Here is an 18,062-nt window from a genome sequence, read left to right as displayed (position 1 = left end):
CTGTATTTTGTATTTCCCTTTGTCCAGTTTGCTCCTTTTCACTACAGATCTATGTAAGAGCAATTACTAATAAGCACAAAATACAGTGTCAATACTAGGCTATCTTGAAATCTCTTCTGCCGATGCCATTAATCCAAAACTCTTCAATTTAGCCTCAGGCAGATTTTTAGGACAAAAGCAAAAAGCAGCCAAAATTCTTTGCCAAAATATAGCAAGAATGGTTTTTAGGCTACTTGCTACTACTCTTTCCCTCTTGAGCTCAGCCATTACAGTTTACGTCACTCTTACCATTACTGGATCCCCATGCTCTTACTCAATAACCCCTGCTTAAAGCATTCAACTATTTTTCTAGTCCAAAGTCCCAAAGTCTTCCACTTTCCACCAAAGAAAGAGCATGGTCAGGTCTGTCACAGAAATACCCGAGTCCCTCTTACCAACTTCTATCTTCATCACTGTCCTGTTGCTGTGAAGAGACACCATGATGAAGGCAACTCTTATCTTTTTTTCTTTCTTTCTTTTTTTTCCTTTTTTCTTTTTTGTTTGTTTGTTTGTTTGTTTGTTTTTTGGGACAGGGTTTCTCTATGTAGCCTTGGCTGTCCTGGACTCGCTTTGTAGACCAGGCTGGCCTCGAACTCACAGTGATCCGCCTGCCTCTGCCTCCCGAGTGCTGGGATTAAAGGCGTGCGCCACCACGCCCGGCTCTTTTTTGTTTTTTTGAGACAGGGTTTCTCTGTGTGTATCCCTGACTGTCCTGCACTCACTTTGTAGACCAGGCTGGCCTCAAACTCACAGGGATCCACTGCCTCTGCCTCCAGTGTGGTGGGATTAAAGGCATGCACCACCTGGCTGATCAAGGCAACTCATATAAGAAAGCATTTAGAGGCTGAGAAGCTTCTGTAAGGCAGGAGACACTGTCAATAGAACAAAGCGACAGCCTACAGACTGGGAAAAGATCTTCACCAACCCTTCATCTGACAAAGGTCTAATATCCAAAATATATAAAGAACTCAAGAAATTAAATCCCACCAAACCAAATAACCCAATTGAGAAAGGGGGCTCAGAACTAAACAGAGAATTCTCAACAAAGGAATATCAAATGGCTGAGAAACACTTAAAGAAATGCTCAGCCTCGTTAGTCATCAGAGAAATGCAAGTCAAAATGACACTGAGATTCCATCTTACACCCATCAGAATGGCTAAGATAAAAAGCTCAAGTGACACTGCATGCTGGTGAAGATGTAGAGAAAGGGGAACACTCCTTCATTGCTGGTGGGAATGCAAACTAGTACAACCACTTTGGAAATCTATCTAGCGCTTTCTCAGAAAAATGGGAATAGGGCTTCCTTAAGACCTAGCTATTCCACTCCTTGGAATATAGCTAGAAAATGCTCTGCCACACAACAGGGACATATGCTCAACCATGTTCATAGCTGCCTTATTCATAATAGCCAGAACATGGAAACAGCCTAAGTGTCCCTCAGTAGAAGAATGGATAAAGAAACTGGTACATTTATACTATGGAATACTATTCAGCTATTAAAAATAAGGAATTCCTGAAATTTGTGGATTGAACTAGAAATGATCATAATGAGTGAGTTCACCCAGAAGCAAAAAGAGACAAATGGTATATACTCACTTATATCAAGACACTAGCCCAAGGGTTATGTCCCATGAAAGACTTTACTTACCAGGAAAGTGGGTCAGAGGGGAGGACATCCTATTGGGACTTTAGGTGAGAGGAGCATGGGAGAATGGGGAAATAGAAGGATCCAGAGGGTCCTGGAAACCTACAAGAAGAACATTATGACGGGTGGGTCTGGGTCCTGGGGTCCTGCTCAAACTATGGCACCAGCCAAGGAAAATATAGGCAGTAAACTTCGACCCCTACCCAGACCTAGCCGATGGACAGGACATTCTCCACAGTTGAGTGGAGAGTGAGGTCTGACTTTCATACAAACTCTGGTGCCCCATTTTTGACCACGTCCCCTTGATGGGGAGACCTGGTGGCACTCAAAGGAAGGATAACAGATCACCAAGAAGAGACTCAATACCCTATGAGCATATACAGGGGGAGGAGGTTCCCCTCAGTCACAGTCATAGTGGGAGGGGAGTAGGGAGGAAGTGGGAGGGAGAGAGGAATGGGAGGATACAAGAGATGGGATAACAATTGAGATGTAATATGAATAAATTAATAAAATAAAATAACAACAAACAAACAAAAGAAAGCATTTAATTGGGGGCTTGCTTGCAGTTTCAGAGGTTAACCCATTATTAGCAAAGTGAGGAGCATGTGCAGGCAGACATGGTGCTGGAGAAGTAGCTGAGAGTTCTACATCCTGATCCACAGGCTTAGCATGGGGTTTTAAAACCTCAAAGCCCACATCCAGTCACACACTTCCTCCAACAAGGCCACATTTCTTAATCCTTCTAATTTTTTCAAATAGTGCCACTTCCTGGTAAGCATTCAAATATATAAGCCTATTAGGGCCATGCTTATTCAAATTACTACAGCGCAGTAGATGTCAGTACATAGTCTTCCCCTCTAGGAGTCCAGGAGAAAGAGGAACACTATCAACACTGCTGTAGGACCAATAGGGAAGGGAAGAAAGTCAGAATCTACTGAAAGAAATAACAAGTACATATTCTGAAATAATAGCTTACCCCAAGGAGTGCCGATGTCCTCTCCATTTCTTCTTTGTCAACTCGAATCTTATGGTTTTCCATCACTGTGAGTCAAGTAAAAAACAGATATTATTTTCATTGCATTAATCAATCCTTTTAAATACACTGAAGAGCCCCATTCTCTGATGACTTAATAATAGCAATGAGCATTTACTCAGGTCCCACTATAAGTCAACCTCTGTTCTATGAGAAAACAGAGCATCATAAGAACTGGACTATTGGGGATACAGTCTGGTAACAGAGCCTTTGCCCAGAACAAGCCAGGTCCTGGGTTCAGTTCCCAGGTGTTAAGGATGTGGGACTACACTGGTCCCAGCTTGGCCCTTTGCAGACTCTGATTGGAGAGTCACTCCTGGCCCTGAAGCAGGACCTGGTTAGAGGAAAGTTAGGCAAAAGCCCTGAAGGGTGGTTAAAGGGAGGGACTCAAGTGCTAGGGGAGCAAAGCCCAGAACTGGGGGATTACCTTGAAGTTAAGATAACACAGGTGGGTAAATGTCAGTGAGACCTCCTTCTGGATAGACAAACAGGAGGATCTCCATAGCTGAATGCCAGGCCTTCTAGACCAGGAAGTGATGCAGACCAAACCCTCTTGTTACAGAAGAGAAAATAATGTGCTAGCAACCTCTTTGGGTGAGATACAGTACGCACTCCATTATAGAGTAGAGAGAAAATTCATTCCTAAACAATTTAAAGTTTCTCCAGAAAATTGACTATAGTTTGTTTTTATGGGAACTCACCTGCCAAAATTGGTATCAATGGAAGCTCCAAAGTACAAAATAGCTGCCATAAGCCATAAGCCTGTTTCATAGGAAGAAATAATATCAATATGGCTTTGAGTTATTATCTGCATTTTGTTGAATGGCTACATGACTTTGTTGTGTTGTTAAAGGGACCCCTTCTGGAGTGGGTCCTCTTACTGTCTTCATTCTTTTTAATAAAATTCTTATTCCATTACAGAGAATTTTTTGTTTTTGTTTTTTTCAGGGCAGGGTTTCTCTGTGTAGCCTTGGCTATCCTGGAACTTTCTTTGTAGACCAGGCTGGCCTTAAACTCACAGAGATCCACCTGCCTCTGCCTCACTGAGTGCTGGGATTAAAGGTGTGCACTTATTTCCATTACAGAGACTATTTCATTACTATCTGAATATCTGGTAAAGATATTCTAAATTTTCACAAGGCCTTTGCTTTCTCACTTTTAGGACTATTTGTGTGATTTTAGCCTTCCAATTTTACTAAAGAATAGCTCACTAAATTCCAGTCATTTCACCTAGTCTTCATCAATCTTGCATTGGACCTGTAGACTAGTTAGGAGCATTGGAATCTTTGTTAGGTCACCTGTTTTAAGAGCATGAAATCCTTCTTCTTTTATTCATATCACCTTCCATGTTGTTTATTTATTTATAGGCCCCTGTTTATACCAAGGTGTCATGTAGCCCAGTCGGGACTCAAGCTCTCTATGTAGATGAGGCTGCCCTTGAACTTCTTCCTACTTTTATTTCCTAAGTGCTGGGGTTACAGGCATGTCCACCACTCCTGATTTCCTGTTTACTGGAGTTTTTCTTCTATTCACTCTTTCCTGCTGTTGCCTTAGAGTGCTGGGCCTCATCTTCTAGTTCCCTTCAATTTCTCTACCTGTCCCTGCACTCTAAGGTAGACTGGTCCTTTCCAGGACACACCCTCATCAACCCTTAGTCAGTTTTCCTGTTTGGGCATCCATCCAAGGGCAGGAGAGGAGAGAAGCAGCTTGCCCTAGAGCCAGGAATGGAAAAGCCTCCAGCTACAGCCTGTGCTTGGAAGCTTCTCATCTTGCTAGTCTCCTTCACCTCCGGCTTAGGACATAGTCTTCTTTCCTTCAGCGCTCTGCAGTTGCCCCTCCATTGGCTACAGCTTCCTAATAAGAACCTAATGGAAACAAGCTGGGTCCATCTTGTTGTAAACCACGACAAAACCTTGCTTGGCATATGAAACACTCTAGTTAAGCGTAAGGCTTTAAAACAAGTGTTTTCAATATACAGAACATATTTTAAAACTGCAAGAATTATCAGTTTAGTTTTTCCTTTCCTAAGTGAGGCTTGGTTAACTTGGCCTTAAGACAAACACTCACTTCCTATTCAAAACACTAAGTGTCAGTGTGGGTACAAATGAAAATATAGATCTTATGCAGCTGGAAATTACAATATAAAAAATGTCTTGCCTTCAACTTGGAACAAAGATCCATTGTGAGGTCGTAGAGTATCTTCAGGTTCATACACACATTCTGACTCTTTAAAATGAACACATTAAAATTTAGATGAACTTAGCAGAAATTCTCATCACAGTCTGGGAAGTGGTATCACTTACAAAAGAATTACTAGTGACATGGAAAGATGCTCCTGATGGTTTATGTGCCAGTCACCATAGACAAGGTCCATACAGAAAAGCATATCCATTGTGCATGAGCTTTTGGTATACCTCTTTTTAAACCCAAAGATACAGTGTTTCTGGTATTTACAGTCTATTCCTATGGGGCACAGATTGCCACTCTACACATGTTAGTTATGAGAATGAAGGGCAGAGTGTGCAGGCTCTGTGCAGTACCTTTGGCCATCTGAATGCTCATCTGCAGTGTTCTACCATGTGGCTGAGTGACACTGCTCCCCCACACCTCTCCTGCAGAAGTAGCTTCTGAAGACCAGGAGCACCCACAGCACAAGAGGGCTTGGGGAACTCACCTCGTCTTCTCTACCTAGAATTTTCCCAGAAAGCTAGACAACAAGACATATCACCAATGCTAAAGAGTTCCAAAAGGACAGTTCTCTGCTCACAGAGGAGGTGTTACTGACACTGAAGAGTCCATAGAGGAACTGCACTGTAATGAGACGTCCTTGGAAATCTCTCATCTTTATTCATTGACCTCTACCGGAAACACCTCAGCCAAAGGAATTTGGATGGAACAAATGAAATGAGAATGGGTGCTGGAAATATTCTTGTTACTATCAGATTATTTACAAAGTAGGAAAAAATCAAGGTTGTATTAAGGTAGAGAGAACCTCATCTTAAACATCTTACCACAATATTTCTTGAGGCATCACCAAATGTGCTGCTTGGTTTGACTATGATGGACTTTTCTAGGTGTTTTGCCACTAAATCTTCAAATGAGGGTGCAGAGTCACTGGGATCTATGAGCCATGCAGCAACTCTGGGATCTAGTCCTATAAAACCAGCAACTGCAAAGGAAAAGGTCACTTACTATTCTCTTAAGCCACAAACAGTTGTTGCTTTTCCAGTGGAAACAAGTGTGGAGGTTCCTCAGGAAGTTGGGAATAGCTCTACCTCAGGATCCAGTTGTACCCTCTTGGGCATATACCCAAAGGACTCTACATTTTACTACATCTTACTTACTTGCTCAATTATGTTCACTGCTGCACTATTCATAATTGGCAGAAATTGGAAATAGCCAAAATGTCCATCAGTTGATAAATGGATAATTAAAATGTAGTATATTTACATAATATGTTGAAATCTGCAGGTAAATGAATGGAACTAGAGAAAAAAAATCCCAACTGAGTAACCTAGACCCAAAATAGATAAATAACAGATGTTTTCTCCTATATGTGGATGTTTATATTTTTAACTTTTTATATATGTGCTAAAATTCAAATAAACACGGAGGTTAGGTACCTAGTAAGGGGCCAGAGGGATGGAGAGGCTCTTCCAAGGAAGGGGAAATTGAATATAGTGTTGTGGGGAAAAGAAGGGAAACTAGAATAGAAGCATTAAATGGGAAGGAAGATGGGAAATCAGAGTAAAGGAGGGACTGAGAGAGAAACCTCACACGAAAGGCCTTTGGAAAGCCACTACTGCAGAAGCTTCCTCATATATACACATAAGAAAGGAATCTTAAAAAAAAAAAAGAAAAGAAAAGAAAGAAAGGAATCTGAATGGAATCACCATATAATGGAGGAGACAATGTCTCCTCCACAGATATCTTATGCCACTAAGTGAAACTCCCAGTGTCGGGAATGGGTTACATAATTTTTGAGTTGTTGGCCAAAAGGGTCCCCATGGAACCACCCCCTTCCCCAAATGTCACAGGCTATTGCCAAGCCCAGTGATTGACTTCCACAGTGAATGGTAAGGCCCTATTGTTGAAAACAATATTTATTTTACTGAACATGGAGAAGTGCAGCTGGTGCCAGACTAGAAGCTTACCCCCTACTGTGTCCATGGTACTGGAAGGATTCTGCACTCTACCAGAGGATGAAGGCAATCATCATAACAACCCAGCTACAAACCCTGTTACTTACAACAGCAAACTGCCTAGAAGATACTCTGGTACAACAGTGGCACAGAAGTTATGAAAGTACATGTTGATTGGATTTAAGGTGCACTCCATGAGATGGAACCCATACCTGACCCTGCTAAAGTGCCAACAACCTAAAACTAGATAGGCCATGGGCCCTGTGGAAAACCTATCATTTTGCTAAAGGAACATTGCAATAAAATGATTTCTGATAACATATTGATATACCCATAGATCAGTGCCTCATTCAACCCTAATCAGAGAAGCTTCTTCATGCAATAGATGGGAATTAAGAGAGACCCACAATGTGCAGAGAGTGAGAGACTTTGGAGTGCTCAATCCTAAATGGGACATTTTCATCAAATCACTCCCCAAGGATCAGGGATGCTTGAGTTGGAGAAAGCAAAAAGTTTGTGAGAACCAGAGATGAGGAAAGACTCCAAGGAAACAGTATGTTACAGACACAACTGTACTGATGCACATATGAACTCACAGAGACTGTGACAGTATGCACAATGCCTGCACAGGTTCAAGTCGAACAGTGCCCCACCACTGAAAGGGGGAAGTGGGGAGGGGGATCCATCCCTAACCAAGAAGCTATCTGCAATTGATATCTGTTAGCAGAGGGTGAATCAGTTTTCTACAATGGAGTGTCACTGGGTTTATCAACCACACTCTAGGGCAAGCCTCATGGGCAGGAGTAGTGGGCCAAAAAAAATAATAAACTCCTTTTATTTATTTATTTATTTTTTGGTGAATTTTTGGTTTATTTTGTTTTCAAACTTTTTATTTTACAGGTGTTTTTGTTTACTTTTTTTTCATTTTGTGTTTTTGTGTGAGTTTTTTTGATATAGAGAAAACATAAAATTGGGTGAGTAAGAAGGTGGGGTAAGATCTAGGAGGGGTTGGGGAGAAGAAACATAATTAAAATACATTGTATGAAAAAATAAATAAAAAGGAACAAAAAGATTAATTTTCTAATGAATAATATTTTTCTATCTTCTCAAATTACAGAATTAAGTACCCCTATAACTATTATTTCTTGAGAATTTGTGTATGTATCTGTATGTGGTGTGTGTGTGTGTGTGTGTGTGTGTGTGTGTGTGTGTGTGTATCTGTGTGTATGTATTTGTATATATGAGGGTGCTTGCATGCAGTAGCCTGAGGATGAAGCCAGCAGTCTTCCCCAGGTACTCTCCATCTTATTTCCTGAGGCAAGGTCTCTCAGTTGAACTCATAGCTCCTCAATATTGCTCTCTAGCTAGCCAGTTTGTTCTAGAGATCCTGTCTCCACCTTCTGAGCATACTGGAAAGGTGCCAGTATACTCCATCATTACACCTACTTAACATTTGCATGGGCACTAGGGACCAGAACTCCCATCCTCACACTCACACAGTAAGCACTTTACCAGAAAGCCATCTTCACAGCCCTCTTCAAGAATGTCTGCCTTGTGGGAAGGTAGCTGGATACACCCGAGTCCTACATGGCTGGTTGATATAGGCATCACCATTAAAGAAATATAATCTAAACAGCTAATAAGGAATATGGAGTTCAAGCTCACTGAAGTCAGAAACTGGACCCATGTCCCTGTTTTTCTCTCCTCTCAACTGTTCTCTCCCCACTTAGGCTTTTCTGTCATTATAGGGAGTAGATCTTCTCTTCCACTTTCTCCCCTGTCTTCCCAGGCCATTCATAATGCTTCATCATGGTCTCAGAATCATGCCTTCTGAGTCAAGGAGTAAGGGTAGGAGCTACCTGAACTCACATAGTATCCTTTCCGCTGTGTCAGAGCAAGCAGGCAATGTAGGCCAGGCAGAATGATATTCCCTGACATAAGATAGGCCAGTGAGACAGCTAAAAACAAAAAGGAGCTGACTTTTTTTATAATTTATTTTTGTTTTATGTACATTGGTGTTTTGCCTGCATGTATGTCTGTATGAGTGTGTCAGATACCCTGGAACTGGAGTTACAGACAGTTGTGAGCTGCCATGTGGGTGCTGGGAATCATACCCAGGTCCTCTAGAAGAGCAGCCAGTGCTCTTAACCATCTCTTCAGACCTGGGAGATGAAATTTAAATAAATTATAAACTTGGATCATATCATACTAAGTTTCAGATTGGCATTCTTTTTTTTTTTTTAAGATTTATTTATTATGTATACAGTGTTCTGCTGCAGGTACACTTGCAGGCCAGAAAAGGGCATCAGATCACATTATAGATGGTTATGAGCCACCATGTGGTTGCTGGGAATTGAACTCAGGACCTCTGGATGAGCAGTCAGTGCCCTTAACCTCTGAGCCATCTCTCCAGCCCCTTTTCTGGCATTCTTAAGTTATTACACTAGCAAGAGAGATTTCTATGTACCATACAGCTAAATGTCAAAACTTTTCCATATTATGTCCAAGACTACAGATATAGGCAGATTTGGAACTTTGGATGAGATGAAACAGTCATTTTGGCTGCTTGTGACCCAGGATAGCAATGTTTGACTTCATATGGCACTATCTGTAACACTGAATGACCTCTGACATTCCAGAGGTAAGAGTTCTACAGAAAGATATTTTGAAAAGACCTTGGGAGATTGGGTAGTACCAGAATGTTCTGGATGCTGATCTCTGTCAACTTTTGCAACTGACAGACAGAAGCCTGCCAGGACAAATCCCCTTTTTTAGTTTTTTGAGGTGTGTTCATAGTGTTCTTCCTTGTGGCAATACAGATTGGCCTTCTGCGTTCTCCACCATTTATTTAAACATAATAGGTATGTTTTATTCTGGCACACATATCTTTGATGGTTTATAAAGTTGACTTTTCTTGACTTGAAGGACTTTGAGCTGCTACATACTCACCTGAGCAGTTCCTCCCCTACACTCATCCATTTCCCAAGGAACCTGTTACCATAATAATGTACATACATATGTATATGTTATTTAAACATTACTAATACTTAACCTAAATAACAGTAAAACCAGCCCACATGCTCATCATGGCCATAGTTTATTATTTTATACTTTATAAACTTTATCTACTTTTTAATACTTTATTATTTTTAATATTCACTTTACATCCCGATTGTAATCCCCTTCCTGTCTCCTCCTGACCCCACCCTCCCTCTGTCTTTACCCCTCCTCCCTCCCCTGCCATCTGACCTCAGTCTATCAAGTTTCATCAGGACTGCCTGCATCCTCTTCCTCTGTGGCTTGGCAACAGAGTCCATGTTAGAGACAGCCCCTATTCCCCATATTAGGGGGCCCACATTGAGACTGAGCTGCCTATTGACTACATCTGGGCAGGGGGTCTAGGTCCTCTCCATGCATGGTCCTTGGTTAGTGCATCAGTCTCTGCAGGTGCCCCTGGGCCCAGATTTGTGGTCTCCTTGTGGAGCTCCTGTCGCCTCCTAATCCTTCTATCCCCACACTCTTTCTTAAGACTCCCTGTGCACTGCTCAAAGTTTGGCTGTGGGTCTCAGGATCTGCTTCAATCCCCCACTGGGTGGGATGACCATAGTTTAAAAGTATTTTGTATCAGCCAGGCATGGTGGTGCCCACCTGTAATCTTACTCAGGAAGTCGATGCAGGTTGACTGGTGTGAGTTCAAGGCTAGCCTGGCCTACAAAGCAAGTCCAGGATAGCCAGCCCAGGTTACACAGAGAAACCCTATCTCAGGAAAAAAAAATTTTTGCATCAAGTTTTGCTGACTCTACAGAGCAATTCATTATTTTGAAGGTAAGTAAAGAGAAATGTAGGGGAGATGAACATGTTTTTGTGTTGGATGGGGAACAGATAAGTGAGAGAGCAGGATGTTTTTCCCCTTAGAAGTTGAACCACTTTGTGGGGGAGTTTGGATGTTACCAGCAGAAAACATCTTAGTAGAGACTCTGAAAGGAGATATATATATATACGAGCCCAAAACAGAAGGCAAGAAAGAGGACTTGGTATTGTTTTGGCTGTTCATCCCTGCACTTAGAGAGACGCTCCTAGAGACAACTGCTCCAGGGAAGGAGAGCCTCAGCCGCTGTTCCAGGTTCCAGCAGTAACCTTGGTTGAATTGCAGGTTTGCTGAGATCTTGCTGACTACACCGGGAGAATCATGACTCAGAACAGATATCCTTAAGGTTTCATTATTGTGTTCTTTAATATCCTTTTCCTATTGTTTGGGTTAGTCGGGTTGTAAGTGAGGTACGCTCTGTTAGCAAGTTCATAATAAAGTATAATTATTAAGAAAATTGAGCCTACAGAGAAAGAACTAAATTTCCATCCAGCAACTTCCATCTCAAGTTCACTTAGGCAGACAATAAAGGGATGCTCTCTATAGAACTAATCTAGTTACCAAATTAAGAAAATGGACTGAGGTGACAGCTCAATGGTCAAAATGCTTGCCTTATAAGCCTGAGGACCAGAATTCAAATTCTCAGACCCATGTAAATGTCAGATAGGTGTGGCAGCATGCCTGTAATTCCAGCTTCCTAAGGCAGAGACAGGGTTCCCAGAGCAAGCTGGCTACTCACATATGCCAACTCTGGGTTTGACTGAGACCATACCTCAATAAATAAGGTAGACCAACTAAAGATAATTCCCAGCATCAACTTCAGGCTTCCACAGGTATGCACATATGTATACATATACCCCCATGCACATGTTCCTCTAAATATACATATATAAAAATGGAAAAATAAAAAAGAAAGAAAATATAATAGATTTTGGATCTTCCCAGATGGTAATTAAAGAACCTAGACAATGACAATCTATAGCTTCTAACATCACAAAAACAAACAGAAAACTAAGAGCATCTCAGGACAAGTGTGGGAGATGGAATACTGTCAGGACAGCCGGTAACATAGAGATTACTGTTCACTCTGGGGGAGGTAATGACATTGCCTTGTATGTGGGATCCTCACACAACAGAAATATCAGAGCTTAATCTTATGGTATTTGGGATTTGTTACAAAATACTGAGGAGTCTGTGGTGTGAAAAATGGAGAGTTACAAAAGAAAAAAAAAACTAGCTGTAAGTCTAATCTTGGTCAAACTTTGATGAGTAATTTTGTATGTGTTAGAAATTGATTATAATAAAATTTTTCCTCAACATTTTATTATGAATATTTTGAAATGTAGAAAACTTTTGTAAAAGTTATACAGTTAAATCTCAAGGATTCCACAGTGAATGCTTTTGCCATGTTTGGTTTTATTCCCTTTCTCTCTGTCTGTCTCTAGTTGGTTATTCTGCTCAATAGCTAGCTGGCCTCAAACTTAGAGACCTTCTGGCCTCTGCTTACTGAGTACAGGGATTAAAGGCATACACCAATTATTCCTTACTCTTTTTTTTCAAGACAGGGTTTCTCTGTGTAGCGTTGGCTGGCCTCGTACACAGAGATCCGCCTGCCTCTGCCTCCCGAGTGCTGGGATTAAAGGAGTGCACTACCATGCCCAGCTATTCCTTACTCTCTTAAAGATACTAGATGCACTACATTGCTTGATGCGATCTGGGTTGTAGTTCTTAGTGTCTGTAGGCATTGGTGGTAATAACAAAGCCCACTGCAACTGTGCTTCAGGGGTCATTCTTTACATGGAAGGAGAATAAACTAGTACAAATGTAAGTATATCCCAGACACATTAGAGGAAGTGCCTTTTTCTGCTCATGGCAAGTGAAGAAGCAGTGTCTGTGTGACCAGCAGTCCTGAAGCAGGTGACATGGTGGCTTGACCATCTTTTTAAGTCTTAGGGACAATGAGAATGGTGGCTTACCATGCTTCCAACTGCCATCCTCACCATCGAACTGCAGTACTGTTTTCACAAAGTCCTTCGCATTAAAACAAACAATGGGGCATTTACATCTAAGTGTCCAAAGCAGCACGTTCCTAGACAAGGGGAAATTCACCATTTAGATAGTAATTCAGATCTTGGAAAAATATTGTAATATAAAATATCTAGCTATCCTTTTTCAACATATACACACCTTGACTAAGGAATCATGTGAGGTGAACATTACTTCTTATGTACAGTTTATACACTGTAAACCTTGGACTCAGGGCTTATCTCTGAGCAAAGCTTCACTCCTGAAGCTCCTTCCAGAGTATACACACTGGACCTGGGCCAAGACCCTCCAAGTATCCCACCTCTCAGCATGCCAGGTCTTTCCTTCTGCCATTTCACTGTGCCACCTCTACCCATACTGCTGGAGATGGCATATGTTCCATCTTGTCTACTCTTCCTCCCACGACTTGTGCAACCTGCTCAAGAGATGTTCTGGGCAAGCATCCTACGCACATACCTTTCACAGAAGGACACACATGTGCTAAACTGCAGCTTCTTCCACCACCTCCTGGGCTTCTGAATATAGGGTAACATCTAACATTTATCATATGTGTGCAGATACCAGACTAACATTTCACAAGGTTGGCACACTGAAGCTTAATCACAGTGCGGCAAGGCGGGCAGGCACTCCAGCCAGTATGAGGGGACTTGGGTTCATAGATGTCACATATAATAAATGGAAAGGTTGGGTTCTGATATTATACCTTGCTACTGACAGAAGCCCTACAACACAAAACCATAAATTCCTCTTCATGGAAAAAATACAGTAATGCATTAAAAAAGCTCTTTGATGGGTGAGAAAGGAAGTAACCAGGAGCCCAGTAAGCATGCACACTGGGTGATGTGTAGTTGGATTTTGCTTGTCTAGGTCCATTGACAGACATTATAGTGTTTTGAAAGTTATGTGGTTTGGCCTTGGTTTGTTTGAACAGGAGGCCAACTTGGTAGGGAGACCAAAGTGCCAACAGCACTGGCTCTTGGCTTAGATCAGACTGGTAAAGGATACAGGGAAGAAAAGGAAGAGGTGAAGAATGACAGAAAAATGGGGTATGGGGACCTCTTTGACAAATGCTGAAACACAGGTCCAGGATGAAATGATGCCTTCTCCTAGGGAGAAATTCAGGCTGGCTGAAATCTATCTTGGTAAGACAAAGAGCAGAAGAGCTACTTGTGGGCTGGGAGATGGCTCAGTGGAAAAACCACTTGCCACACAAGCATGAGGACTAGCATTCAGATTCTACTCTAGTTTGCTTCTGTTGCTGAGATGAAATACTCTAACATAAAGCAACTTGGGAAGAATAATCTTAACAAGTTATAGTCCATCATCAGGAAAAGTCAAGGCAGGAACCTGGAGGTAGAAACTAAAGCAGAGACCATAAAGGAATGACTGCTTGCTGGCTTGCACTTAAGCTCATATTCAGATACCTTTCTTTTATAGCCCAGATCCACCTGCCCCGAGATGGCATCACCCATAATGGACTGGCCTCTCCTATATCAATTAGAAATTAAGAAAATGCTTCACAAATATAGTCAAAGTCCAACTGATCAAGGCAACTCTTCAGTTAAGGTTCCCTCTTCCCAGGTAACTCTAGGTTTGTGTCAAGTTGGCAGCTAACACTACCTATGACAGGTCCCCTGAACCTATAAAAATGCTTGTGGTCTGCCTGTAATCCCAGCACTTGGGGGGCAGGGATCCCATGGCAAGCTGGCTAGTTAGACCAGGTAGGATAGATGAGCTCTACATGCAGCAAGAGACAATAAAATAAAATGCACATACATGTGTGCGTGCATATACACACGCAAACACTTACACACACCTCATACACATGCTAAATTTCTTAAAATATATTTATGTGAATATTCATAAAGTATGATTTAAGTTCATTTTGATTCCTAAATGTAGTACTGTAAAATTGGGACCATTATTCCAGTTTTATAATACATGAGGGACTATCTTTCCTGGAACTTAACATGGTTCAAAATGATGCTAGATAAATATGCTACAGGATATTTGATCCTGTTTTGAACTTCAAGATTATGATCTGTAAAAACCGTTTTTGTTGTTGTTGTTGTTGTTGTTGTTATTGTTTTGGTGGGTTGAGCTCTAACACACACCTGTAATCCAATAACTTTCTGTTTATTGTAAACAGGTGATTGTGGTGTGGCTCAGCCCTAGCACACACCTTTAATCTAAGAGGTTCACATACACAGGATTTAATAAAGTTAACCCTAGGTCAAGAGGAAGAGCAAGAAACCAGTTGACAGGGATTAAACAGAAAGGAGGGACTGTGAGTTGAAGGGTATTTAAGATAGTGTGGAGAAGAAGAAAGGGCTTTTGGCTTTTCCCTCCTGGGCTGTCTTGTGAGCTGGCAAGCTTTTGGCCTTGGGCTCTGGTTTTTAGCTTTTGGGCTTTGGCTTTTTCTGTGGGATGTTAGCTGAGTAGGAAGGTCAGCTGGATGCTTTCTCTGCCTCTGGGATAGCAGGTTTTCACCCCAGCATTTGGCTCCTGAGTCTTCATTGGTAAAATCAAACAATTTGGGATTTTCTGTTTTTAAAACAGCATTTTGGCACTCCAACTAGTACACACCCCCACAGACAAAGCAATCACCCAGCAACGGACAAACAGATTTGGTAAGTCATCTGGGAAGTAATCAAGGAGAGAGCTAAGGATGGAAGGTACCATAATATAAAGCTTTAGAACCCTGTATAGTATTGTTCTAGATGGCTTGAAAAAAGAAGCAGAAAGCCGGTCGGTGGTGGCACACGCCTTTAATCCCAGCACTCAGGAGGCAGAGGCAGGTGGATTGCTGTTAGTTCAAGGACAGGCTGGTCTACAAAGTGAGTCCGGGACAGCCAAGGCTACACAGGGAAACCCTGTCTTGAAAAGCAGAAAAAAAAAGCAAAATGGCTTAGCAGAAATTGTCCCAATACCAATTATGATTATTATCTTTTTGGTATTTTATACTTTATTCCTAATAGTCATAATGGCTCTCTGTACTTGCTCAAAGAAAAAGTGGACACAAACCTTCGAGGGATAATTAGAGAGACTTATAAAGGAGAATAAGAAAATACTCAGAGATACAGACGGAGGAATTTAGGCAAGCCTTAGGAAGTCCTATAAATGAAAATAAGGAAATTTATCAGACACAGTGGGTTACAGACAGAGCCTACCACACCATAACAAAATGAAACTGAAAGGGGGCAGCTAAGGTTGTTAGATAACCAACCTTAGTTTAGCCAGTTACTATACAAGACCTACCAGGAGATGATAGGCACCCCAAGGTTATAATAAAACTGAGGGGAATGATATGGACAACTTAGATTTGAGAAGATTTAAGGAAGTGATCATCTCCTATGATATGCATTCATCCTATGTGAAGCAGATGCTAAATTCATGGGCAGTACATAACAGAATTAACCCCCAAGACTGGAAAGACTTGGCAACAGCAATATTAGAACCTGATCCTCAGTTACAATGGCAATCATGATGGAAAGATGAAGCTAAGACCATAGAACGATGAAATCAGGCCAGAGGTATTTATATTTCCCAGGATCAGTTGCTAGATGAAGGTCTATAGGCTGATTTACAAAGGCAGTTTGAATTTGATGATCACATGTTAGCATTATGTCATCTAGAAGCTTTAAGTACTTGGGATAAGGTGAATCAGGAAAGAGGTCTGAGTCATTTACTAAAATTATACAAGGCCCCCCAAGAAGCCTTTATTGGTTTTCTACAAAGATTGACTTCAGCTGTTGTTAATAATAATAATAATAATAATAATAATAATAATAATAAATATCAGATTCAGAAGTCAGAAAAATACTAATTGAATCTTTGGCTTTTGCAAATGCTAATTCCAGCACCAATAGAGGAATGGATTAGAGATAAGGCTGATACTGGATCTCATGTCTATGATGCTAATCTGTTAGGAGAATCATTTCTAAAAGTCTTAGGAAAAATCAAAATGGCAGATGTTTTAATTGTGGTTATCAAGGCCATTTGAAAAAGATTGTAGGGCCTGGAGTGATGGCTCAGTGGCTAAGAGTGCCATCTGTTCTTCCAAAGGTCCTGAGTTCAATTCCCAGCAACCACATGGTGGTTCACAACCATCTATAATGTGATCTAATGCTCTCTTCTGGTGTGCAGGTGTACATGAAGGCAGAGCACTTTATACATAATAATAAATAAATAAATCTTAAGAAAAAGATTGTAGGCAAGGCATTCCTAGAAACAATGTTTTTTCTAGAGATAATCCAAAAAGAAGGCCCCAGCCTTCTGGAGTATGAAGGAGATGTGGCAAAGGCCATCATTGGACTAATAAGTGCAGGTCAACAACCCTTTGCCACCAGGAAACATACGAAGGGGCCACCTGAAGGCCTCAACATCAAATTTAATTCAATCATTCCCACTGGAATCCTTATGCAAAGAGAAGACAGAATCTTAGAATGGATATTTTTAGCACATAAACAGAGTAAAAAACTAAAGACCAATGTAGAAAAGATTTCTGGATTGATCTTGAAAGGAAAAATGAGACTTCATAAATTAGCGGGAATAGACCCAGAAGAAATTGTGGTACCCTTTACTAATGCTGAAATTACCTCATTATGGACAGAAAATGAACATTGGCAAAGAATGTGCAGTAATGTTTTGGGAGAGATTAACAAAAATATCCCCAAAACAAGAGACTTCAATTTATAAAAAGAACTAATTAGATTCTTCTTTGTATAGTAAAAGGGACACATATTTCTGGAGCACCTACATTCTATACTGATGCAAATAAATCAGGAAAGGCAGGTTATAAGTCAGGAAAAATAAGTAAAGTGGCTCAGAGCCATTATGACTCAGTTCAAAAATCAGAGTTGTATGCCATTCTTATGATATTATATGGTTTTCATGAATCTCTTAATATATAGTTAATGACTTGAAATATGGAGAAAGACTTATTTTACATATTGAAAGTGCTGAACTTATTCCAGATGATTCAGAATTAACTTCACTATTCATTCAGCTACAAGTAATTAGAAATAGAAATCATCCCTTGTATACAACACATACCAGATATCATATGGGTCTACCAGGCCCTCTAGCACAAGGTAATGATTAAATTGATCAGCTGTTAATAGGCAATGTGCTAGAAGCTTCAGAATTTCATTTTTAAAAAACCACCATCTTAACAGCAAAGGTTTGAAGAAGATTTTCCTATCACTTTACAACAAAATAAGAAAATTATAAGGCAATATCCTTCTTATTCTTTGTATAACCAAACTACATTACCTGCAGAAAGTTAC

At 40.9% G+C, this 18,062-nt stretch overlaps 1 protein-coding gene across 1 annotated transcript in view; it reads right to left on the bottom strand.

The window, feature by feature from the left end:
- The window catches only part of POLN (DNA polymerase nu), a 142,749-nt gene that overhangs the window by 83,134 nt on the left and 41,553 nt on the right, over positions 1-18,062 (bottom strand). The window contains exons 6-10 of the mRNA XM_084798671.1: positions 12,705-12,817; positions 5,730-5,887; positions 4,876-4,944; positions 3,420-3,480; positions 2,662-2,726 (exon numbers count right to left, since the gene is read on the bottom strand). Of these exons, the coding sequence (XP_084654797.1) occupies positions 2,662-2,726; positions 3,420-3,480; positions 4,876-4,944; positions 5,730-5,887; positions 12,705-12,817 (466 nt within the window). The remainder of the gene's footprint in view (positions 1-2,661; positions 2,727-3,419; positions 3,481-4,875; positions 4,945-5,729; positions 5,888-12,704; positions 12,818-18,062) is intronic.

Source organism: Acomys minous (assembly GCF_964271855.1).
Source record: "Acomys minous genome assembly, chromosome: 10".
Lineage (NCBI taxonomy): Eukaryota > Metazoa > Chordata > Mammalia > Rodentia > Muridae > Acomys > Acomys minous.
This window is presented reverse-complemented; position numbering and strand designations above follow the sequence as displayed.